General features: G+C 40.8%; 2 protein-coding genes across 3 annotated transcripts in view; one reads left to right on the top strand and one right to left on the bottom strand.

Annotated features, from left to right (window-relative positions):
- The first annotated feature begins 3860 nt into the window (after window positions 1-3860).
- Window positions 3861-8638, top strand: LOC120538038 (heat shock 70 kDa protein). The gene is made up of 2 exons (XM_039767429.1): window positions 3861-4021; window positions 6234-8638. The coding sequence occupies exon 2, from the start codon at window positions 6254-6256 to the stop codon at window positions 8180-8182; it is 1929 nt and encodes a 642-aa protein (XP_039623363.1). The 5' UTR covers window positions 3861-4021; window positions 6234-6253; the 3' UTR covers window positions 8183-8638.
- Window positions 8639-14033: 5395 nt separating this feature from the next.
- Window positions 14034-26723, bottom strand: part of si:ch211-113e8.10 (E3 ubiquitin-protein ligase ZFP91) — a 58023-nt gene continuing 45333 nt past the window's right edge. For both annotated transcript variants that reach the window (XM_039767427.1, XM_039767428.1), the window contains exons 9-12: window positions 25352-25466; window positions 22327-22426; window positions 14933-16558; window positions 14034-14672 (exon numbers count right to left, since the gene is read on the bottom strand). In XM_039767427.1, coding sequence (XP_039623361.1) covers window positions 16006-16558; window positions 22327-22426; window positions 25352-25466 — 768 coding nt within the window. In that variant the 3' untranslated portion in view covers window positions 14034-14672; window positions 14933-16005. The remainder of the gene's footprint in view (window positions 14673-14932; window positions 16559-22326; window positions 22427-25351; window positions 25467-26723) is intronic.

Raw genomic sequence — 26723 nt, 5'->3', positions numbered from 1 at the left:
CTCACATTGTCATTATGGGGTGTCGTGTGTAGAATTCTGAGGAAAAAAATGAATTTAATCCATTTTGGAATAAGGCTGTAACATAACAAAATGTGGAAAAAGTGATGCGCTGTGAATACTTTCCGGATGCACTGTATATATTATATAACACAAACCAGAATGACAAAAAAAAAGAAGACAAGTAAAAAGAAAGAAAAACGTCTGACTTGGCAGTCGCAGTCTCTGTGAGGTGCTATACAGGCATAGTGCTCTTGGTATAAATGATGTGCCGTTGGACCCCCACGATGGGGTCAGTGCGTGATGTGCATTTTAAACAACAGCGTGTTATGGAATTATAACAGCAGAGAAGTAAGGAACCAGTAAAATTTACAGTTGGCTAAGATGTGTTTTCTGGACCACCCTTGTTCAGAATATTAAATAGACCTCACCCCCTAATATTCATCTCCAGACCTGCTCTGTGGCTATTAACAGTCTCATCTTGTCTGGGAAGGATTTTCACCAGACTTGTGGGTTTGTCCTTGTCCAGTTTTTACTGGATAGTCCGGTTTTTCTCCTGTGCATCCCAAACACATTTGTGCTAAGATAACTGGGCAGTTAAACTTGTTCCAGTCGTGAGTAAGCAACACGGCCTCCACTGGCCTGGACACCGAGAGGCATGACACATTGTAAGTTCCTTGATTGTCAGTGTGCTCTGGTGGACAGAAGCCCAATTTTTAATTTAAACAAGATGGGTAAAGGTTAGTGATGGGTCGTTCTTGAACGATGCGTTCATTTTGAACGAATCTTTCATGTCACTCGAGAAGAACGAGTCGTCTCGTGGGAGTGATTCGTTCTGTCGCGCATGCTCATTTGCGCAACTTCCTATAGTTTCTGTATTGGAATTGATTCACCTGTTTCGAGTCTTCGGGTTTTTCAAGTTGTTCGTTCATCACGTGACAGCCCCATAAGCTTAACCTATGCAGTCTGAGCCGGAAAGAGAATTGAACGAAATTACTCGAAAAATGATTTGTTCATTTTGCTGAATGAGACTCAAAGGTCCGAGTTGGTAAAATGATCCAAACTTTCCATTACTAGTAAAGGTATGTGGACACCTTGCTGTCACATCTCTACCAGCTTGTTGGACATCCCGTTTCATGACCAAATATGGAGTTGTCCACCCATAAGAGCCTCCACACGGGATTCTGGAGCGTGTCTGTGGCAGTTCGTACCCATTTATGAGGTCATGAAGGGATGTTGCATGAGAAGATCAGGCTCCCAATTGCCGTTACCATTCATCTCAGCGGTGTTCAACAGGGTGGGGGTCAGGGCTCCCTTGAGTACCTCCCTGTTTCTATGGACCTGGCTGTGTGCCCAGGGGCACAGTCCTGGTGAAACAGAAAAGGGCTTACCCCAAACTGCTGCCACAAAGATGCAAGGGCACAATGGTCTAAAATGCCTTTATATGCTGGTCCATGGCCCAGTCCTACACAAACAGGTTATGAAGATGGATGGATGGATGAGCCTGTCACGAAAAGGCCATTCAAATGACCTCAACAAATGAGCCACAAAAAGATGACCAGCTGAAGTGGGTGGACTGCCTGGCGTAGTGTTTAAGGGTTTGGACATTAAACCTTGAGGTTAAAGGTACAAATCCTGCTACTGACGCTGTGTGACCATGAGGAAGTCACTTCATCTGCATATGTACCAACTGAAAAAACAAAAAGAAATGTAAACCAACCGCATATCAGATTCTGTAAGTGGCCTTAAATAAACGCGCCAGTCAAATAAGACAGGCATGTCAAACTCACTACTATTGGTGGGCCGCTTCGACTGCCATATGTGTGTCAGCGGGCCGCACTGTAACAAATACTATTATAATGTTATACAAAGTTACTGTAGCTTTCTTTCCAATACTGAAAACTTTAAAAAATGTTACACTTAAAGTTTAAAGAAAAGCTATTTATTTCCATACAAGCTCCGTACCATCAACATCAAGTGACTCTGTGAGATCCCTAACTACATAGAGGACTGTTTCATTTATGTTAGGTAGAATGCCCAGAGGGGACTGGGTGGTCTCGTGGCCTGGAACCCCTGCAGATTTTTTTTTTCTCCAGCCGTCTGGAGTTTTTTTTTTTCTGTCCAACCTGGCCATCGGACCTTACTCCTTTTTTATGTTAACTAATGTCTTATTTCAATTTCTTATTTTGTCATTTATTTTTCTTTTCTTCATTATGTAAAGCACTTTGAGCTACTTTTTGTATGAAAATGTGCTATAGAAATTAATGTTGTTGTTGGTATTGTTGTACAACAGCGTACAATTAAGAGTCTTGGTCTCTTAGGTAGGTCCTTATATTATTATGTTATATTCATTATATTATATAGGAGTCTTACAGTGTGAGATCTATTTATTTTGTCCCGACACTTGGCATCTCTTGTTAGTGACCAGTTCGTCAATATTAGGCTTGAAATCTTCTGCAGCTGCAACTTTTATGAGGGGTGAAAGGTGTTTGACAGGAAGTCTTGAGCGATGTGGGGTTTTGGTAGCTTTCATTAATGAAAACAATTTCTCACAAAGGTAAGTGCTTCCAAACATTGACAGTACTCTCGATGCCAACTTACAGATCTGCACATTCGAGGGGGGCAGGTAAGCATACAAGTCTGGCACACCAAATTCGTTGTATTTTGCCTTCAGAATAGAATCTGAATGCAGTTCAGTCAACTCCATTTGGATATTCTCAGGCGCATTCTCAACGTTGTAAGAGAACAGCGCAAAGTCCTGTTCGTGTGAACTGAAATCACAAAAACGCTCACTGAATTCAAGTTGGAAAATAAATCCTCCAAAAATCTAATTTTACTTTACTAAGTTTATTTCAAAGTTTATATTGTAAAATAAGCTGATATGCAAAAAGCCACCTGACCTACACTAATTTTACAAACTCAAAATCACAAAAATATCTTAATAAACAACTCGTCAACTTCTCGCTTTTACTTCAGATCTTTAGCTGTAGTCTGCACTGTTCGTTACAATACTAGCACAAAATTACATAAAGCTAGAGCAACAAAATGTGAAAATATCCGGGCTATTACTACACGTGATGGTCAGTTCTGCCCAGTGGCCAGTCTCAGCAGCTCAGCCAGCAGTGTGGCCTGCAGGGGCGGCCCTGGGCAGAGAAAGATTCGGTGGCCCCTTCGCCCGCCAATGCCAATATGGTATCTTATGCATGGCGGATGGGGCCACGTCCGTTGCGTTGCTTCTGAATGCGCGTGTCCGTAACTTGAAAACCAAGTGGCGCCCCATGATATATCATTACGGCAGAACGTTATAATACTACATATGGCTTACTGCTCCAACTCGAGCGACATTAGTAAATATTGCGTACTAATTAACCAAGAAACACTATTGCCGTCAGCTGTGTCGTTATTTTCTCTTTCTATTTTATATTCAATATATATTGGAGTGGCGGCCCCTGGGATTTGGCGTCCCGTGCAGGTGCACAGTTTGCACATGCGTAACGCGGCTGCACGATTAATAAAATTAATTAATAAACTACTGAATTATTGCTCTTTCTTCACGTGTATGAGTCATCTGTCCTATAAAAATACAGAGAAAATTATAGCGTCACTGAATTGCCAAATAAATGGAATTACATATATACCTGTATTGTAAACTATGATCTTCAGAACTTTGCATTTCATGTGCCATAATGTAATTAAGGGTTAAAATTACGGCAATTTTAAAAAGTCAACTTGTTTGACTTCCGCAGCAATCGTCTCTCACCGAAAGTGTGCGGCTCCGCGCTTCCGAACCCTCCCGATTCCGCAGGCATTTTCGAGAACCTGCGACTTTAAAGATGGCCGCTGGTTGCCATGGAGAAATGAGAAGCTACTTTGTGATTGGTGGGAAGTTTCTGGAGGTCTGGGAGGAGGTTGATTGTAAATAAAAGTAGCCGCGCGCAGCTCCGTCATCAGTCGCGAGAAACAACAGAGCGGGACAGCGGAGTTAGGAGGAAAGACAACCCAGCAGCACTCAGGGATAAAACCGGTGAGTGGTGGCTTTTCATCGACTTGTGACAGACGTTTTACTTTGGATTGTATGTGCTCTATCATATTTACAAGTGTCTTTTTAAAAACTATAAAATGTTACATGGATTATTAGGGCAAGGGCATTTGTAGGCAGTTTCACAAGCATATAATTAAATGTAGTAACAGAATCAGACGTGGATAGATGTTTTACACGATCGTTACTTGATGCCATAGTAACTTCATTGCAGTTAAGCTATATTGATCAGATCAGTTGCAATAATATGAATTTTACAGTTTATCTAAGAAGTATGTGTGATATATATATATATATATATATATATATATATATATATATATATATATATATATATATATATATATATATACAAACACATACGTCCATACAGACGTGGTGATGAGTTTACTTACACTTATATAACGGACATGTATTTTTGGGCAGTATTGGGATTTCAGTTATTTCTCCAACTGTTTTAATGTGGCAAAATGATTTTTAATTTATTGTGGGTTTTCTAAAGCCACCACAAAAATTCAAAGGTCAATGTTATACAAAACAGGGTCGAAGATGTACATGCAATACCCATAATATTTGGTGAAATGTCCCTTGGCATGTTTCCCCTGAATCAGACGCTTCTGGGCAGAGATCTGGTTGGATATTTGACAACTCTTCTTGATAGATTTGGTACATTTCAACCACATTTGTTGGTTTCCTGACACAAAGTGGACTTTCATCATGCCTAACGGTGCACACAGTGCTTGAGGGGTTGAACACCTCACCTGTTTTTCCCTCTAAACATATCTCTTGTTATTGTGGCCAAATAAGTCGTCTGACCATAAAAGTTTCCAATAGGAGGCTTTTTCTTTGACTAAGTGGCCAGCCCTAAACTTTATACTTGAGTCCCCAAGGGGTATGCGAAAACTAACAAACTCCTAATACAAGAAATTGTATAAGACGAAATAAACAAAAAAAAAATCTGACTGACTTGGCCATTGCAGAATCTTAAATTTTTTTAGCTTTGATAAGTGTGTTCGGCTCATTATCTTGCTGTTGGATGAAGTGCCGTCCATTGTTCGGAGGCATTGAGTGGAACTTGAGCAGATGCGATATTTCTGCACACCTCAGAATTAATTGTTCCACTGCTGTCAGCAGTTCCATGATCAATGAAGAGAAATGCCCAAACCATAACACCCCAGCACCTCCATGTTTAACAGATGAGATGGTCTGCTTTGGCCCTTGAGCAGTTCCAAACTTTGCTCTCGTCATCAGGTTCATGTTTGTCTCATCTGTCCACAAGACCTTTATTCTGAAGGCTCTTTAAGTCTTTTATTCCCACAAATTGTCATCTGGTCATCTTGTTTTTATGGCCTGCATCTTGCAATGTGTCCTGTGGTTCTGTTCATGTTGTCTTCGGCGGATAGTCATCTCTCTCTCACACACACACACCCACACACACATCAGCCCCAGACAGTTTGTGGCATTTGGAGCTTTTTCTCTTATTAGCTATGGTGGTCTTCCTTGGCCTACCAGTCCCTTTGTGATTACTGAGCTCACCAGTGTGTTCTTTCTTCTTCATGGTATTCCAGACATTTGATTTGATCATCCTAAAGTTTTCCTGATGTCTCTTAATGTTTTTATTCTTGTTCTAAAGCCTCACAAGTCCATTTTTCACTTTCACTGACGCCAGCTCTTCTCCTCATGTTAAACAATTGAAACTACAGATACCACAGGGCAGAAGCAGGCCGAGGTATCTTATGAAACCCACCTGAGGAATCACAAACACCTGTGACACCAATTTTCCCATATAGACAGACAAATAAAAGTAATGGAATAAATAAATGCAATTGTTTTTACTTGAACTTCCTCATATGCTGTGTAATAACTCCTGTTGGTTTATTATCCTGAATTACCTTCAACTGTTTTCAAAGCACCTTCCATTGCACACCTCATTCTTGACAGTGCGATTCCTAACATAGCAATTAGCAGAATTCTCTTGCCTAATATTTTTATCTAGAGTGTAATTTTAGTTGTATTGCCTTTACAGATGGAATGCAAAAAATAAATGTCAAAAATCTTAAAGTATTGCTTATAATGTAATTATATTACATGTAACTTCAGTAGTCACAAAAGAAAATAAAAACAAGACCTCCAAAGTATGGTTGTGCTGTTGCAACTTGACCTTGACATCCAATACTGAGATTTTTTTTCTTTACAGTTTTTTGAAAAAAAAAAAAAATGTCTACAGCTAAAGGAGTGTCAATTGGCATCGACCTGGGCACCACCTACTCCTGTGTGGGAGTATTCCAGCATGGCAAAGTGGAGATCATTGCTAATGACCAGGGAAACAGGACCACCCCCAGCTACGTGGCCTTCACTGACACCGAGAGGCTCATTGGAGACGCCGCCAAGAACCAAGTGGCCATGAACCCCAGCAACACCATTTTTGATGCTAAGCGACTGATTGGCAGAAAGTACGATGACCACATTGTCCAGTCTGACATGAAGCTTTGGCCTTTCAAGGTGGTCAGTGATGGAGGGAAACCTAAAGTCCAAGTGGAATACAAAGGTGAGAACAAGAGTTTCTACCCAGAAGAGATCTCCTCCATGGTCTTGACTAAGATGAAAGAGATTGCCGAGGCCTACCTTGGGCAGAAAGTCGCAAACGCAGTCATCACCGTACCTGCCTACTTTAACGACTCTCAGCGCCAGGCAACTAAAGATGCAGGCGTCATTGCTGGACTGAATGTGCTGAGGATCATCAATGAACCTACGGCAGCTGCCATCGCATACGGACTGGACAAAGGTAAAAAAGGAGAGCGCAACGTCCTCATCTTTGACTTGGGAGGTGGCACCTTTGATGTGTCCATCCTCACCATTGAAGATGGCATCTTTGAAGTGAAGGCCACAGCAGGAGACACCCACTTGGGTGGAGAAGATTTTGACAACCGCATGGTCAACCACTTCATCGAAGAGTTCAAAAGGAAATACAAAAAGGACATCAGCCAGAACAAAAGGGCCGTCAGGAGGCTGAGGACAGCGTGCGAGAGAGCCAAGAGAACCCTGTCCTCCAGCACCCAGGCCAGCATTGAGATCGACTCGCTGTATGAAGGTATCGACTTCTACACGTCCATCACCAGGGCACGCTTTGAGGAGATGAACTCGGACCTGTTCAGAGGCACACTGGAGCCTGTGGAGAAGGCACTCCGAGATGCCAAGATGGACAAGTCTCAGATTCATGAAATTGTTCTTGTTGGAGGTTCCACACGCATTCCTAAAATCCAGAAACTCCTTCAGGACTTCTTTAATGGCAGAGAGCTTAACAAGAGCATCAATCCTGATGAAGCTGTGGCTTATGGTGCCGCTGTCCAGGCAGCCATCCTGATGGGTGACACCTCTGAAAACGTGCAGGATCTGCTGCTGCTTGACGTGGCTCCTCTGTCCTTGGGCATTGAGACAGCAGGTGGAGTCATGACAGCTCTCATCAAGCGCAACACAACCATCCCCACCAAGCAAACCCAGACCTTCACAACCTATGCAGACAACCAGCCAGGAGTCCTGATTCAGGTTTATGAAGGGGAGCGGGCCATGACCAAGGATAATAATCTGCTGGGCAAGTTTGAACTGACTGGGATACCCCCAGCCCCACGAGGTGTGCCACAGATCGAAGTGACCTTTGATATCGATGCCAATGGTATTCTGAATGTGTCTGCCGTGGACAAGAGCACTGGCAAGGAGAACAAGATCACGATTACTAATGACAAAGGGCGCCTGAGCAAAGAGGAGATTGAGAAGATGGTTCAGGATGCTGAAAAGTACAAAGCTGAGGATGAAGCGCAGAGGGAAAGAATGACCGCTAAGAACTCCCTCGAGTCGTACGCCTATAACATTAGAAGTACTGTGGAAGATGAGAATTTGAAGGGAAAAATTAGTGAGGATGACAAAAAGAAGATTGTGGACAAATGTAACCAGACCATCTCTTGGCTTGAGAATAATCAGTTGGCTGAGAAGGAGGAATATGAGCATCAGCAGAAAGAACTGGAGAACGTGTGTAATCCCATCATCACCAAGCTTTATCAAGGGGCAGCGCCAGGAGGGATGCCAGGAGCCCAGAGTCAAGGAGCTTCTGGTTCATCTCAGGGGCCAACTATTGAGGAGGTAGATTAGTAAGGAATATATGTATATAAGTGCCAAAGACAAAACTATTTATACTGTATAACTGATGACCACATTGAAGCCATTGTCTGTAAATTTAGACTGCGTGTTCATTTTCAAAATAAGTTGTGTTTGAATACGCTGGGCGGCATGGTGCCACTTTGGCTCTGCTATGTTATTGTTTGGTGTCTGTATGTGTCTTTTTCTTTTTTTACTTTGGCCATTTCTTTTTCGGTTGATTTGATGAATTTCAACTTCTCTTATATGTACTACAGCAAAGTCCATGTTCAGGGTTGATTCCTGCTTTGCACCTTATGCCGCCATAACAGGCGATCGCTCCTTGCAATGCTGTATGTACACTCAGAAGTAGGGGCAGATGGTGCCATTTATGTTACTATTTTCACGTATGTCTAATGTTTGAATCATTTAATTTTTTATAAAGGAAGTTCAATAAAGCTGTTAAATGTATCTACAAATCTCCAGTTTGCAGTTGTTTTTAAATGAAGAATTAGCAAGTGGAAGGAAGAAATAATAAAATGTATTATTTAAATGGGGTTTCCTTTTAATACTGAAAAACTTGGAACTTGTGATGCTTGCTAAACACGTGTCAAACAAGCAGTCCTGTGTACTTTGTGCAGTGGGTACAGAAAAAATATATCACCATTGCACACCAAGGTCATTGGCTTCCACCCATGATCACTTAGAATCTTTGTGATTAGTTTAGAAGCTCCTGGAACATTCCAATGCTTGGTAGTGCAACTGAAAGTAAACAGTTGACTCTGGGTGGCAAGTCAAGTTGACTACATGACGAAATACTCAGGATCCCGGTTTGCAACTCCCCAGGCAGACACGCAGTCCAGTCCCACCCTCCGGAAATGACCCTTTATCTGCCGCAGCCAGGTGTTACGTGGGCAACTCCTTGCCCTGGTCCAGCCACTTGGGTCCCCAACAATGAGGATTTTACTACCCAGATCACCCTCGGGGGAAACGCGCCACATGGCCGTAGTGCCGTAACTGACACTCCCTCACAATGCAGGTAATGTGCCTCATTCGGGACTCCATGAGCAACCGCTCATTCAACACAAAGTCAAATCAATGGTACCCAAGAATTTTCTGGAGAGACACAGTACCAAAGGAGTCCAGTCTTTGTCTCAGGTCACGGGATAGCGTTCATGTCTTACAACCATATAGCAAGACAGGAAGCACCAGGACTCTATAAAGACTTTGACCTTCTTCCTTTTGCATAGATATCAGGAGCGCCACACACCCCTTTTTCCAGCGCCCTCATGACCCCCCCATGCTCTCCCAATCAGTCTACGGACTTCACCGGAAGAGTCACCAGAGACAAGAATGTCACTACCGAGGTAAGTAAACCTCTCGACGAGGTTGACACTCTCTCCGCAGACAGACACACTGCTGATGGCTGTGCTCAAGAGGTCATTAAAGGCCTGGCTCTTGGTTTTTATCAGAACACTCGCAAGCCCAGACACTCGGACTCCTCGCTCAGTCTCTCGAGCGTCCCGATCAGAGCCTCCATTGACTCCACGAAGATCACAGTATCGTCAGCAGAGTCAAAATCCGTCAGATCCTATTGAGGATGACCCTAACAAGGACCTTCCCCGGCACAGAGAGCAGTGTTATCCCATCCCCTTGTAGTTACCGCGATCCAGGCAATCACCCCTCCCTTTCCAGATAGGGATGATAAGTCCCGTTTTCCAGCCAAAGATTGCTTGCAATGCCAGGAGGACAGCCTTACCACCAGCCTGGAGATGTTCACCCCAGATACCTGCAGCCTTTTCCCCGCCTAAGTTGGTTCACCACCTGTGCAATCTTATTGAGATTGGGTAGTTCACAGCTAATTGGAGGATTGGGTGGCAAGGCACTGTCAAAAAAAGATCTCAGGGATAAAGTTGTGGATGGGCACAAGTCAGGAGGTGGATTGAAAAAGATTTCAAAAGCTCACAGTGAAGTCCATAATTAAAAAGTGTAAAGTATTGGGTACTGTTGGGACCCGCCCTGGATCAGACTGTTCTTCCAAACTTGGGGAAGGGAGAGAGATGAGGAAACTTGTCAGAGAGGCTACCATGAGGCCAATGGCAACTTTGAAAGAGTCACACGATTTTATGGCAAAGAGTGGTCATTGTGTACATGTGACAGAAAAGTCACAAGTGCTCCACAAATGTGGTTTGTATGCAAGGGTTACAAGAAGAAAGATCACATTAAGTCTCCTTTGAGCTTTGCCAAAACACACCTTGAAGATTCCGAGTGGAAAAAGACGTTCTGGTTAGATGAGACCAGAAGCGAACTGTTTGGCCTCAACACCATACAGTACACCACTTGGTGGAAAGCCAATACAGCTCACCATCCAAAACACACCATGGGGGGTCGTAGCATCCTGTTGTGGGGGTGTTGGTCTGCAGCAGGGACAGGGGCACATAACAGCGTAGAAGGAAAAAATGAATGGGGTAAAATACGGTCAAATTCTTGGAAGAAATCTGCTGTACTCTGCCAGAAAGTTGAAGATAGGAAGAAAGTTTACCTTTCAACGTGACAATGATCCACTGCAGAACTGACCAATGCCTGGCTGAAGGAGAAGAATAAAGTGAATGTCCCTGTGTGGCCTGATCAGACCCCAGACTTAAACCCAAATGAAAATCCGTGGATTGATTTGGTTTGCGGTCTCCATGCAACTCAACGGAGCTCGACCAGTTCTGTAAAGACGAGTGGGCAAATATGACAACAGTCGAGATGGGCAAAGTTGGCACAGAAGCATCCCAACACACTCAAGGCTGGAATTAAAGCATTTGCTTTATCAATTCAAACTTTACCAGTTTATTATTAGTGCTTGAATATTTTTGACTAGGATGTTAATAGGTTGCATCGAGTAAATAAAGCTGATAAAATATTGCATGCGTTTTCATTTCAGGCTGTAAAGCAACTAAACAAATATTTTCAAAGGGGGTGAATCTTTTCTTACCCACTGTAGATTTGCTTTGTTTTGAAATGTGTGTGTAGATGGTTTGATAATAATGGAAAAATAAATGTAGGTAAGTGAAACGTCTTATGGAAACATTTCCAACATTGTTGTTCTCATATGGAAAAGGAAAGATTTTAAAAATAACGTAACACAATTGTCAATGTAACCCTTTGTAAGTAGTGCCTGAAGGATTCAGTGTGGAGAAACTCTAGAGACAGCGTGTGTATTAACTTGTGGATTTTTCTGAGTATTTGGTGGCAGTGTGATGAAGTTGCTTCGAAAGACGGCGTTAGCCGCGGAGCTCAGCTCAGAGCGAAATGAGGTAAATGGGAGGGAGATGATGGCGTGACTCCCCCACCCGCCTTAACTGTTAATCCCCCACAAACACAGTCTCTCGGAATTTGCATAAGCACACCCCTTCACAAGTAATTTTAACTTAGTTACAAAGTGATCAAAACTCTCGTTTATATCCTGCGTCCTCTCATTAAACTTGTATCCCGCATTACCCGTGAAACGCCAGCGGCAAGCCTGTCTATTAACTTAATTTAAAGTTTAGGTTTACACCTTGCTTTCTTTCCGAAGTAGCAGCACTCATGAATATGGTAGTATATATGTCACTCGCTCGCTTCTTATTGTTTCGCTGCCTTCTCAATTATATAATGCATGTTTTCTTCAGCGCTCTTTGGAGGTCTTCCTGGTTTTCTACGCACTGCGTCGACAGTCAGTTCACGTGATTACGTGGAAGGCGTGATGATGTCACATGAAACCCCACCCCCCCCACGGCTTTCAAGCTCAACTCCATTACAGTAAATGGAAAAAAAATACCTTCCAATTATGACCATTACGCGTAGAACTTTTGTAAGTAAGCTGTAAGGAATGAGCCTGCCAAATTTCAGCCTTCCACCTTCATGGAAAGTAGGAGAATGAGTGAGTGAGTGAGTGAGTGAGTCAGTCAGTCAGTCAGTGAGGGCTTTGCCTTTTATTAGTACAGATATATATATGTATATATGTGGATGTGTGTGTATATATATATATATATATATATATATATATATATATATATATATATATATATATATATATATATATATATATATATATCTATACTAATAAAAGGCAAAGCCCTCACTCACTCACTCATTCATTACTCGGGTATTTTGCTATATACTGTATATATATCACAGCGACACTCAATGCAGTGATAAAACAATTACATTGACAATCATGTTACGTTATTTTCAAAATGTTTCCTTTTCTTTCTCTTTCCTTCTTTAACACACTACTTCTCCGCTGCTGCGGGTATATATATATATATATATATATATATATATATATATATATATATATATATATATATATATATATATATATATATATATATATATATACCCGCGCTTGGCAGCGGAGAAGTAGTGTATAAGTATATATATAGATAGATAGATAGATAGATATGAGAACAACACTCATATATCAATGACAAAACAATTACATTAACAACCATGTTACGTTATTTTTAAAATTTTTCCTTTTCTTTTTCGTACCTTCTTTAACACACTACTTCTCCGCTGCGAAGCGCGGGTATTCTGCTAGTATATATATGTAGATATCTACATATATACATATACACATGCATATGTATGTATATATCTATATGTATATATATGTTTATATGTGTGTGTGTGTGTGTATTTATATTGTCCAAATACGAACCTGATTGAAAGAAATAATGATAATCAAATCCTTGATGACAGCAACACTCATAACAGTAAAACATAGGTCTCTTATACATCACTCGTAAAATAAAAGCGTGGGCGCTTTTCTAAGATTTTAAGAAGTGTTTTTTGAATGTTGATTGATGAAGCGCCCACGCTTTTATTTTACGAGTGATGTATGAGAGACCTGTGTTTTACATTTTGGTACACTTTTTAATTTAATATAAGCGTGGTTTTTGAAAAGTATATATATATATATATATATATATATATATATATATATATATATATATATATATATACTTAATTAACATGGATTAATTGATCAATAAGCGAAACTGACTTTTGATTCATATGTTGTCATTGGAATTGAGTAAGTATGCACAATTTCAAGTCATTTGGACAATAGGAAGTTGGTTAAATATCAATTACAAGATTTGTACCAGACAACAAACAGGTGGCAATAACAGCACAAGTGTAGGGCAACATGACAAATGACTCACAAAGCCATGGGAAACAGTAAGTGTACCCCATTCAATGCTCTTCCTAATGCATGTGGACACATTAATATTTGATCTTCATTGAAGGAGATTCTTTAGATTAAGGTGATATAATTGAAAGAAAAAAATTACTTGCATATAATGCAGTGATAAGGAATGTGGAACATGGGGGCTTTGGGCCGGACCTCCCAAACACAAGTGAAGTACATTTGATGTCTTGTGATTTACGTAGAACAGAACAGAAAAGGGAAGGGGTGAACCTGCGCATACAGCACTGGCTCTGGCACAACAAATGGTGACCACCACCGTTAGAAGGTTGGCATGCGATTAGCTAAATATGACATGGCCTGCTAGGTTTTACATTTTATATTATAATGGCCAACTATTATTCGTTGTTTAAACTGACGTGGTCCAGCAATGAGATCAACAACTGAGTTCGGCAGATTGGACATACCGTACGATTGTCATTTGTGTACTCGTGTGTTTGTCTCTTTTCACTGCAAAATGTCCCACAGAATTACTCCCAGGTGAAATTGGTATTTTCTGTATTTAATATGTAGACACAGAAATGATCAAAAATCCAGCGTGGACATCACATGTTTTTAACGTTAACAAGTCTTATTAACACTCTGGATAGCAGCAGCGGGAAAATACAAAATGCAAAGTAAAAGGGCTAATTGTTTTTCATTTTATTCATTTGTCCATTTTTTTCATGTCAGTACAGTGTGGTTTTCTTTGTGTGTACATTTGTTCCAAAAAAAAAAAAAAGTAGTTTCTGACAAAGTCATTAAGAAATGGGGGCCCAAGTGCAAAAATAACAATAAAGGCAGTCACTCCAAACTTCTCCCTCTTGTTTTTCATCATATCAGAGCACACAGTACAAAAGGATGCCCCCCCTCCCACCACCTCCACACCACACACAGTATTTAGGAATAAGTGAACTTGTCTGCCTTTCTTCTTGTTAACATTATCTGACTATGAATACTGCACCCTTTTAAATTATCCAGTAGTTTTCAATTTATCAATGCCAGAGGACCACCAGTAAGGTTTAAGATTTGCATGACTGACCTGATTTATAAGAAAGTATTCATAACTGACCTGTTTTTTCCATAACTGATTTTTTTTTTTTTTTCTCTCCATAGTCGAGTACCTTCTTGTGCTTAAATTGTCCTTTGGGCAAAGCACTTGTGAGGAAGACTTTCTGGACTGCAGTGCCCCCTGGAGATCCCTTAAGGACATAACAGCTATCATTTCAAAGAGCCGCTCGCTCGCTCGACTTGCTCACTGATAAAATTCACCTGAGAGGCTAAAGACTGAACAAAAGACAACATTTTGTTTTTTTTGCGCTATACGGCATGGCTAATTGAGATAAAATGTATATACATTAAAAAAAGAAAGCAACCAAAATCTAACTGTACAGAAATCCCAACCATCGTGAAAACAACTTTTCTATTGCATTTGAACAAGATTATTTTATTTACACTTGTTCCATTATTAGTTGAGAACTACACTTCTTTTCATTTAATTATTTCTTTTAAACATAAGATTAAATAAAAAAGGGACATATTAATACCTTAACAAAGTGTAAAAAGGTATATTACACAGTTATGGTTTGGATGAATCCCCTCGACTGTGAACGCAAAATTGCAGAGGTTCAAAACACCAATCTCTGAAATGAGAACAATCAAAAGATTTGATTAAAAGCAAGAAACAGATATTTTATTCTCATGTTTAAAGATTTAGACAGGCGAGTCTGCAAAATTAAAGTTAATTAATGATCCTCTTCATCTGTGTATTGGACTGCAGATATTAAGAAAAAGGGATATGGAAATATGCAGCTCAAAAAACAAATAAGATACTTATGGCAGGTCCTGCAGCCAGCGACTCGGGTCCTACTTAATCAAAAAAAAAAAAAAAAAACAGCAGTAATAGAAAAAAAAGTAGTGCCAAAATTATGATCTTGTTAATAACCAAGCAAAACCTCCCAATCTGGGGAATTGCTTAATCTTTACACATTCTTCGTAATCAACGTTTCCTAATTCACATTCTCTTCACATCAGGAAAGCAGCGACAACCAAATACACCGTTGCAGTCCTTAAATATTGTTTTTGATTTGCCGGCTCAGTGTCTTCACTCTTTTAACCTTTAAGATCAACCCTCCAAAAAAAAATTATAAAAGTGAACAAACAAAAATGATGGAAAACTGAGAAGAGACGTTTTGTTTGTCAGCCCATTTGATTCGTTCAGACGCAGTCCCTGAAGCTTTGTTTTTTTTTTTGTTTTGCGTGTTTTTTGTGTTTTCTTTAATAGACGAGAGTCGGATTTGCAATTCATTAGTTTTTCAAAACCCAGACGAAATCTTATTGTTTGTGGACCTACAGCAAAGGCAGTTTTTTTTATTTTACATTGACTGTACAAGCGAGTAGCAATAGCTATTATAAATTAAAAAAAATCCTATTATGTTAAATGTTAAGAATTAAAGAACAAAACAAAATAAATTGCAAGGTGGTGCAATATTCATGGTCAGGCACTGCACTGAATGGACATTTTCTATATAGTTTTAAATAAAGCCTCCATGCCATCCCGTCTGCCCAAATGTCTCTTTCCCTCTCTTCTCTCTCAATGCAGTGTCCATATTGCGTCCTTTCAGTGCAGGATATGATGATCCGAGTTCTCAATGAGGACCTCTGTTGTTGCCCCGAGTGCTTCAGCGTTGATGATTAATCCGGTACTGGTGGTCAGGATCCGGGTATCCGAAGCCAAAACCTGTGGACTGATCACTAGCCGATCCGCCGTGGCGCAAACAGCCCTGGCTTGGTGAGGGATACTCAGCTCTTCAGCACCAATGACGAGGGTGTCGGGGTCACAGGTCATCTGATTCATGCAAGGCGATGTTAGCAGAAGGCTCTCTGTACCCGGGTGCTCTGCATTAACTACCTCTTGGGGGTGTGCCAGCGATTCCTGGTTTGATCCCAGGATGTCTGTGCTGGTGATCAGCGCCCCAGCATTGGCAGCTAGAGCCTCTGCTATCAGAACTTCTGGGTGGCTCTTGGCCTTGTGCGCCACTACGCTGTCTTTCTTCTCAAATTTCTTTCCACAGATATTGCAAGAGAACTGGTAAAAGGTGTCGGCATCGTGTTTCTTCATGTGCCAGTTCAAAGATGCTTTCTGGCGGCAGGTAAAACCACAGATTTCACACCTGTGACAGGAAACAGAGTGAACTGTCAGTGCATCAGTAAATTAAATGAAACAAACAGAATCAAATATTATATATCTTTAAGATGTACTTCTCCACCTTCAGGCTTACAGAAGTCGGTACACAAAACCTTCAACTTCAAATCCTCATTTTCTGGTACCACTGACTTAACTCCTCTATTTGCAATTAGACTAATACAGTATACTGTATTTACTATGTTGATTGAAAGCTTACAACATACAAAGGACCTATTTCACTGCCAAATACAGTTTCTAACATTCTTGGATGAAAACGCTGTGTCTTTTTAAATTTGATGCTCCTAAATAATCTCTCACGATTTATCATTTAGTACACCACTTCTATCCATCTATCATATAGTGTCTTTCACATCCATCAATTGGATAATTAATTGCATCACTATGCAAAGCACTTAGACAGTGGGGAACTACTTCAGCCACCATCAACATGTAGCGCCCACCTGGATGATGCAACAATAGCCATTATTGCGCCAGTATACTCACCACACAAAAGCTGTTTGTTGGGAAAGGGGGTGAGCGCGATAGCCATTTAGAGACAGGGGATAATTATGGGTCCAGAATCGACGGGGTCATGGTATGCAGTTTAGCCAGGACATCAGGATACACCTAGCGATCTTTAAGGACCACAGAGAGTCAGGACCACGGTTTTACGTCTCATCCGAAGGATGGCACCATATTTACAGCATGGTGTCCCCGTCACTGCACTGGAGCATTGGGATCCACCCACTGTCCACCCTGCGCCTCGCCAACACTTCTACCAGCTGCCCAAACTTTTCCTATGTGGATTATTCTTTTCAGAACCAGTAAAATTATCGATTTTGGCATCACATACTTTTTCATCATGGTCTTCTACAATGCACTGACACAGATCAATGTTTCCCATCTGTCGCGATTACAAAGTGTTCAAAAATTGCTGACTTTGTGCAAGCTTTTTTTTGCCATTGTGAATTTGTGCATGGGATTTAAACTACCATAAATATGTAATACCAGTACGGCGTACTGCACGATAACATGCTGTGAATACACTTGACTTGAGCATTCCTAGTTTTTCTCCTCCTCTGTACGTTTATCATTCGTTTGCTCAGAGGTTGATGCGCTTGCTACTTCCTGAGCAGCTCTTCTTTTCTCCACCCTAGTGGCCCACTGCTTCTCTTCTTTCGTCTGCATCTTTTCACATTAAAACTGATTAAGTTAGTTTTTGTGTTGCAATTACTTAGTATTCTTTAATTTCTTTAAATTTTTCACTTAAGGTAGCACTTAAGTCTTCAATCTGCCTCAAGAATGATTAGCGAGGGTGGTAGGGAATGAGAACGGCGCCCATACACATGCGCTGCAGAGAGGTGATTCTATAATAAAATAAAATAAAAAAAAAAAAGAGTAATAAAAATGATCACCCTGAAAGCTGATAGTAGACGTCACGTAGTTTATGTGTACCAAATTTCAAGTCAATAGGTGAAACGGTTTGCGAGCTACAAGTGATTTAAAACACTGGACAGACAAGCGAACAGTCACAGTAATGTATTGTAGAAGAAGATTTTGAAATTAACTAAAAAAATCTAGTCTTCAATGTAGATTAAAATGTCTTCTGAAAAGAAAAAAACAGTTAAATTGAACTAGTATATGTGAAATTGGAATTTTTATTACATTATATTACAATTTACATGTAGTCAGAGTCAGTACATTTTTACTGAATCAGACTCCAGTAAAATAATAATTGCTTCCAACTCCGTGGCTCCAAATCCCAAGGCCTGTTCCTGGCCACATCAAGTACAAGGTTGGTACCAATCCTGGATGGGATGATCCTACTTGAACCCCTCAAAAATAACGATGCCCCTTTGCTTACACCCATGTTACATTACACAACTTCTAGTTAGATGGGATGTCACACATGACAAATTCAGTTGATGCTCTTGCCACAGGAGGATATTTTATCACAGAGTATGTCAAATTATAGATACGGCATGTTAACAGAACTTTTCCAGCGATTTTCATTTACATAATCTTGGCTATTTGGAGAAAGTTGCCAGTGTGAACCTGTGGAAGGCCCCTTGTGTAGTCTGATATGCCCAGAAACTTACTCCAACTAGTCCACATCCCACCCCAACAAAATTAAACATCCGTAGCTCAGGTTCTGTATGCATGACAGCTGACAAGCAACGAATGCTCTTCCAGAAGCACACTACATATAATGTAGGGATGAGGAATAAGGAATGCAGGTGTTTTGGACCTCAGAAACAGGGGAGAAGCTCATCTCACTGATGTCTTGCGTTTCCTCTGGGTGCTCCAATTTCCTCCGGCATGGCCAACTGGCACTGCTAAACTGGTCCCACATGTGTATCTGTGTGTTCACCCTGCAATGGACTTGCACCCTGTCCAGACGCTTCTTGTGATTGGATGGATATTATAATACACACTTTGCATCTCATTTGTGCTTCCATATTCATAAAAGGAAATAGAAGAGTTCAAATTCTATTTAATAACAGAAGAACAGCTAAAGCAAATGGTTGGTGGAATAAAGCTGAAAAGCACACTTTTGAGTAGGCTGAGAAATATGAAGTCAATGGCACCTACTACCCCAAATGCCCCACTCTCTCTCTCAAACAAAAAAAAAAAAAAGGTACCACTGCTCACCGCATGCTTTGTTCACACACAAGAGCAATGCATCACTGCCAGCCAACTGCCTGCTTCAGTTTCTTTCCCTGGTTTATTAAATAAGTAGATGCCAAGTAGTAATTACATCATAGTGTGCACTTCCTGTATGAGCCTGAAGTGGCAAATGAAAAATTATGAAAGCTGCATCAATTTATGTTCATTAGTACAATGAAGCATAAATGAGTTTCTCAGCCCACAGTTTAAACTGTGCACAGAGCATACAGCAGCTACATCTTAAAAGGTACAAAACACCAAATCCCAGCAGCACAGAGTGACATAATGGAGGCCAAGTTTACACATATCTCATTAAGGTGATGACAACTGGGCAAAACTATGATCTGATTGTGATGTCAGGCTAAAGAATTTGCGAACAGCCTCTTCATCTCTTAATCAGGAATTGACCTTACAGAGCAAAGCGATGTGGTGACTTGGCAACAAAATGGGTTACATTGTTGCCCAACACAGCCAGTGTCCAGGGTTCAGATCTGACTCCTGGTTATTTTACATGTAGAGTTTGCATGTTTCTCCTGGTGTGTGTGTGGGTCTGACCTCCCACAATCTCTACCTACAAGTACTTGGGGGGTCCACATCAATGACTGGCTGGACTGGTAACACAAAGACAGTAACTGCAGAAAAAAGGGTGGAGCTCATTCTTTTTTCTTAGGAGACTTCTTACATCCTTTACATCAGAGGTGTCCAACTCTGGTCCTGGTGGGCCGCAGTGGCTATAGGTTTTCATTCTAACCATTGTCTTAATTAGTAAGCCATTTTTGCTGCTGAATAACTTGTTCTGCCTCAGTTTTAATTGACGTGACTCAGACCCCTTTATTGTTTCCATTTCCTTAATGAGCAGCAAACAATAATGAGACAACAAAACAAGCCGCCATAAGACCAGCTAACCTGAAAATAAAGAAAGGTGAAGGTCTTGGTCATCTTGGTCTGCTCAGATCACCAAAATATCTTGAAAAACAGAAGATCAACAGTCTGTTGTGGTAGAATGAGAGCAGAAAACAAGTCATGATATTCAATAACGCTTTAATAGCTTTAATTAACAGCAAGAACTTGCTTCTCATTAAGAAACTGAGTGAAATTGGCTGGAGATTGACGTTCCAATTTAGCTGGTCATCTGTCGGCTCATATCACATCTCACTTCTGTTTGGCTGGCATTTAATGAGGAAACGAGTCAATTCAGAGGACTGAATCCTTAAAAACAGGGCTATTAAAATGAACGGAAAAGGAGTTAATTAGCAATGAAAACTGCTTGCCGATTAGGAAAAGGGTGAGAATGAAAACCTGCAGCCACTGCTGTCCATTACAGGCCCACAGTTGGACACCCTTGCTTTACATGCTCTATAACTCTGTGATAACCAGTGTGGTGTGCTGCACCAGTAATATCACTTCAAGACAGGCCCACCAAATTAAAAGGCTAATTAAGAAGGCAGGTTCAGTTATGGGATGCCTCCTGGACCTGCTGGACGTAGAAGTGGAGGAGTGAATAAAGACAGAACTAATGGCCATTATAAACAACCAGTAATGGCGCACTGCATACACTTGGACTTGAGCATTTCTAGTTTTCATCCTCTTTCTCTGTACGTTTAGCATTTGTTGGCTCAGAGGTTGATGCGCTTGCTGCTTTCAGAGCAGCTCTTCTTTTCTCCACCCTAGCAGCCCGCTTCTTCTATTCTTTCATCAGCATCTTTTCACGTTAAAACTGATTAAGTCAGTGTTTGTGTTGCAATTACTTAGAACATTTTTCTTAATTTTTCACTTAAGCTGGCACTTAAGTCTTCAATTTGCCTCAACTATGATTTAAGATATGAAGAGGTAGGTGAAGTGACAGCGAAGGTGGTAGGGAATGAGAACACCTATGCTGCATGGCTGCCCTGTTGGCCACTGCCGAGAGTTGATTCTATAATAAAACAAAATAAAAAATAAAAAGAGGAATAACCTTGGAGGTCAATCATCACCCCGAAAAGGGACAGTAGACGTCAAGTAGTGTACGTGTACCAAATTTCAGGTCAATATTTTAAACGATTTGCGAGCTACAGGCGATTTAAAATCCTGGACAGACAAACGGACAGCCACGGTAGCGTATTATAGATAAAGATGGTGCACATCCTCTCTGTGACTCACTAGTAGTGTATTTTTAGCCAATGGATTATTCAACAGAGGTGCATCACGGAAGGGTACTGGTTGCCTACGCATTATATCTTTATAAAGCATCACAGTCATTGCTCTTATCTTAAACCAAGGCAGAATTTTCTTCTTCTTAGTAATTTTGACGTTTATTTGAGAGGCACTGTTGTTATTGTTGGTTATTCTAATATTTCCTGAGTATCTGCAAAGGTATTTAAGTTACTTGCTTACTATTATTTCAATTGGCAATTTTTAAATTGGCCCTGTGTGAGTATGTACTTAGACTAGCATCCTGTCCAGGGCTTTTATTGAGTAAATGAGGTCATGTTTGAGCAAAATAAGGTCAAGTCCACAGTGCACAACACCGTCCCCCACAATCCTAAAATAACTGAAAGGAGCCAGCTGAAGTTGTTCAGGCATCTGAGAAGGATGCCTCCTGGATGCCTTCTGGTAGAAGTGTTTCTGACATACCAGACTGGACAAACCGTATAAAATGAATGGGAGAATGGATTATAACACACTTGGGAAACATAACCAGTTATGACATTAAAATAGACTCAATTTTATTGTTTTTTAATTTGCCACCTCACATGCAAAGTTGGCTATATTCATTTAAAAGACTGCACTGTTGCTGAAGCGGTGCTTGTTAAGTTAGTATAAGTGTTAAATCTGGGCAAATGGCGCTAGAAATCAACTGCACCCACTCTAGTTATTTTATTTAATCACAGACTTACTTCATAGTCAAATTACGTTGCCGTCTTGTGAAATAAACCATTTCACACCTGCTACAAGAGATGTTGCCTTCTTTCTCATATCTAGAATACTTACGAAGATGATGCCCAAAGTTTTAATCATAATTCTTTAATCACTTCACCCCAAGGTAATCTTACAAATCTTTTATCATTAGATCCAATGATCAGCTGTCTCTCATTCACGTGAACTTACTGTAGGGGCTTTTCTCCAGTGTGAATCATTCGGTGTACAGCCAGATTATGAGAACTCTTGAAGGCTCGGGCACAGTACTCACAAATATAATCCCGTTGGTCTGAAAACAAAGTAAGATTAGATATTTAGTATATACATTACAAGATGTGTCAATGATAAAAAATACTAATGTTGTAGGTGAAAACTGGACTGGAAAGTGAAGAGGCCAGGCTGACAAACTAAAACGATACCACTTCCTTACAGTCAATTAAGCAAGAAATGCAATGTTATAGATGGTAATACACAGCAATTAAAATGATAAAAGTAGTCATGTTTTTTTCTGTTTCATAATTAGTTAATAAATAATGTCCTTGCCTTTGAAAAACAACCCCACAGCATGATGCTGCCACCACCGTGATTTGCCATTGGAATGGCATAGCACAGGAGATGAGTGGCACCTGTTCTGCTGCTCCAAACATGACAGTCCTTTAAGTGCCTTGATTCCCCCTTAAATTTCAAGTGGACTTTCAAGTCTCTTTTACTGCGGGAGGGGTGTCTGTCTGGCCACTCTGCCATAAAGTCCAGATCAGTGGAGTGTTGCAGTGATGACTGTCCTTCTGCAAGTTTCTTTTATCTCCATTCAGGTTTCTCTGGGGCTCAGCTAGAGTAACCATCAGGTTCGTCATCATTTCTCTTAACAAGGCCCTTCTGTGATTGGTTGGGTGACCTACTTTAGGAAGAGTCGCGATTGTTCAAAACCTCTTCCACTTAAGAATTATGAGGGCCGCTGTACTCTTGGGAACCTGCAGGAGTTTTTTGCAGCCTTCTCCAGATCTGTGCCTTAAAAACAATCCTTGATTTTTGCTCAACTGTCGGACCTTCTATAGACGGGTGGGTACGTGCCTTTCCTAGTCAGTCCAATCAACTGAACTGAGCACATATGGACTCCAAACAAGCTGGAGAAACATCTCAACGACGTTCAATAGGATGGGATACACCGGAGACAAATTTCAAGTGTCATAACAAAGAGCTTTTTATATTTGTGTCAATGTGATAGTTGAGTTTTCTTAATTTTGATTCATTTGCGAAAATTTGTAATTTAGTTTGTATTTGTCATTCTGTGGTTTTGAGAGTTGCTTTACGTAGGGAAAATTAGTTTAAACAATTTTTAGCCTAAGGGTGCAATATAACAAAATGTAAAAAAAGTTAAAGGGTCTAAATTTTTTCTGAATCCACTGTATATACATCAAAGCCTCATACATAATGTGGTGGACGGCTGCGGCTTTTACCCAGCCGGAACGCCTTGAGGATGGAAGGTACTGGGAGAGAGACCATACCTTCCCTGGGACACAAGAGGGAAGCTTGGAAGCTCAACCCTTTTGGGGCCCGTGGCCACTGTCAGGGGGTGCTTGGACAATTACGGAGCCTTGGACGGCAGCATTTCTGCCACACTCGGAAGTGCTGCTGGAAGGAGATCCGGTGACACCTGGAGTACTTTGAGTGCCGCACTTCCGCTACACCTGGGAGTGCTGCCGGAAGATAACGGGAACGCACCTGGAGCACTTCTGGGTGTACTATAAAAAGAGGCTGCCTCACTCCATTTGGGGAGCCGGAGTCGGGAGGTGGAGGACAGAGCTAGCGAGGAGAGGAGTGGAGGCAGCAAAAGAAAAAAGGAAGACAGAAAGAAAAAAGGAGAGAAAAGGGACTGAGCATTACTTGTGGGAGAATTGTAGGCATTGTGTGCTGTGAAAGGAAAAGAAATAAAAAGCATGTTCTTTTGGACCTGTGTCACAGTGCCTGTCTGTGTCGGGGCTGATTTACCACAATAAATAAACATTAATAGTTTTAGATTTAACGTATCTATGCACAGTAATGCTTTTTAAATCGGTGGGTCCTGGTTTGTACAGGATACTATGGCAAAGGCAGATGTAAAACCTTCGGCAAATATAGTGCAGTGCTTTTTCAGAAAAATTAGTCAGACAAAATACACAGATGACATGTTACATGTGAGGAGTATGGGAGGACTGTCTCTTGGTTCTTCTTGTGCACCGCTGGGTGAGACTGAGTGAGCGAATGTAGCACTTTTTCTCACGTCTTTGCATGATGCATTGAGCATGAGGGAGTATGGGGAATGGAGGCACACAAATCTTCTTATTGCGACACCATGCGAGACAGGCCAAGGATATAGAAGGCTTGTGCTCCCCTCTTTCTCGTGCCAGCACAAGACGTCGTAAGTGAAACAAAGTGATAGTACCAGTGGTGTGCACCTTGCTCTTTCATGGACAACTGCAGAGAAGACCAAGTGGAAGTATAATAAGAGCACAACTTGTGTAATAGTAGGTGTGAAAGAGTGATAATACAGGAAGTATGCATCTTATTCTTTGTTTAAAGTTAAAGATTATTATAATGAATAAATTACAAGTGGTACTGCATTGTGAGGAAGTGTCAGTTACGGCACTACGGCCATGTGGCGCGTTTCCCCGAGGGTGATCTGGCTCCTAAGATCCTCATTATTGGGGACCCGAGTGGCTGGACCAGGCCAAGGGGTCGCCCACGTAACACCTGGCTGCGGCAGATAGAGGGTCATTTCCGGAGGGTGGGACTGGACCGTGTGTCTGCCTGTGGGGTTGCCAACCGGGATCCGAGTTGTTTCATCATGTAGTGGGGGCTGCAATGCACTGTACCAGTGCATGCTCCCCAACTTGACTTGGTACATGTTACATTAGTGTCACTACATACCTTCAAGTCAGAGACCAAGTCACACTCAGGATGTCACATTACACAAGAATGAGTCACAGGAAGTGACAGATTACAGGACTTTAACAGTTTCAAATGTCCTATTGTGCTGCTAAAATATGGTAAGGGAGATACATTTTGGAGGCCAATCACAATGGAGCACAATGGAATCAGAACTGGTACCCCATGTGAAACTGGAATTGTGAGACAGTATAAAAAAAACTAATCAAACATACAGGAATTATAATATTAAGAAGAAAACGCATCGCTATTTATGAAAGAATAAACCTTGGTTTAATACTTTAAGTACCTGTATGGTGTTTGGCATGCCGGAGAAGCTGCTTTTGAAGTCGGAAGAGGCGGCCACATGAAGGATGCGGACAAACGTATTTCTTCTTCAACAAGTGCTGATATTTAATATGATGCTGAAAAAAAAAATAGAGAAGATGAGAAGCAGGCAAAAAATATCTGTATTATACATTCAACACTAATGTGCTACAAATTTGAACAACAGCATCTTTTATCTGGTCCTGATAAATATTATCTTTTATGTGCTTGATAAGTGGGGCAAAATGTACTAATTTTATAAACTTCCTACCGTAGAGGGGTCTTCTGCTTGCAGCCTTATTATGCTACAGATATTACACAAATAAACAGCTACTAAAAGCCACTAACACACTACAGACAGGAATATAAAGTGAGGAAATTCAATAATCTAAAAGCTTTTTAAATAATTTAGTCAGATCTCACAAAAAGGAGCAGCTCCTGTAGTATAACTTGATGAAACACCCCGTCAACTCAGCCTGCCAATATATTTAAGATCACTCAGAAGTAACACTAAAACGAACTGCCAGCAAGCAATAATTTTGAGAGACAGAGGATATAAAAGGAATGCAGGGAAGAATTTACTTTATTGTTTAATCCGATACAGGTACAGGGTGCCACAATCTGTCATTTTTTTTAGTACAGTGTGCCATTATCTCTCATTTTTTTTATTTGCTTGTATTATTACTGGGTTTAAGCATTAGCACAAGATGAGACTTCAATATTTTTTCAAAGTTTTCTCTCTTTATTTTGCATCACAAATGAACAACACTGCAACCCGTGCTGTAATTGTCCAGTGCCATCAGCAACACTGCGACAAGATGTTCCACAGATTCATGCTGCTGAATGGGCACAAGTTTTAAAAAGCTGTGTAATTTATGTGTGCAAATGCCTATGCGAGTTTAACTGCCAAACCTATGCTTGTAAGTATGTCATGTCACAGACTGGCGCCTAGTCCAGAGTTGGTATCTGCCCTCTACCAGAGGCTAAAGGGAAAGACTCTACGTGACTTTGTATCTGCACAAACAGGCTCATTAACTGAATGCAGACACCTTTGAATAAATTTAGTCCAGTAGATGGTGACAAGGGAGGAATGAGGTCTGGATGGGGCAACAGTGAATGAATACACTGAAGAATATACTGAACCCATTAGGCTGTCCTAACTTCTTAAACATACAAATGCTCAGCAATCGAATTCCATGTTAAGGTTTGCTGGAAGAAAATGGCTAATTTTTAAATTAGTAGATACTTAATAATTCATAAACAGTGACTTTGTCAATGGGCAAATCTGGTTGGTTAACTCCATTATGAAAAAGAAACTAAGGAAATGATGAATATTAAAAGGTTTTCTTTTCAAG

Source organism: Polypterus senegalus, chromosome 10 (genome assembly GCF_016835505.1).
Source record: "Polypterus senegalus isolate Bchr_013 chromosome 10, ASM1683550v1, whole genome shotgun sequence".
NCBI classification, from domain to species: domain Eukaryota; kingdom Metazoa; phylum Chordata; class Cladistia; order Polypteriformes; family Polypteridae; genus Polypterus; species Polypterus senegalus.
This window is presented reverse-complemented; position numbering and strand designations above follow the sequence as displayed.

Excerpts from the sequence above, each read along its gene's own strand:
- LOC120538038 (XM_039767429.1), top strand. The coding sequence starts at position 6,254 with ATGTCTACAGCTAAAGGAGTGTCAATTGGCATCGACCTGGGCACCACC.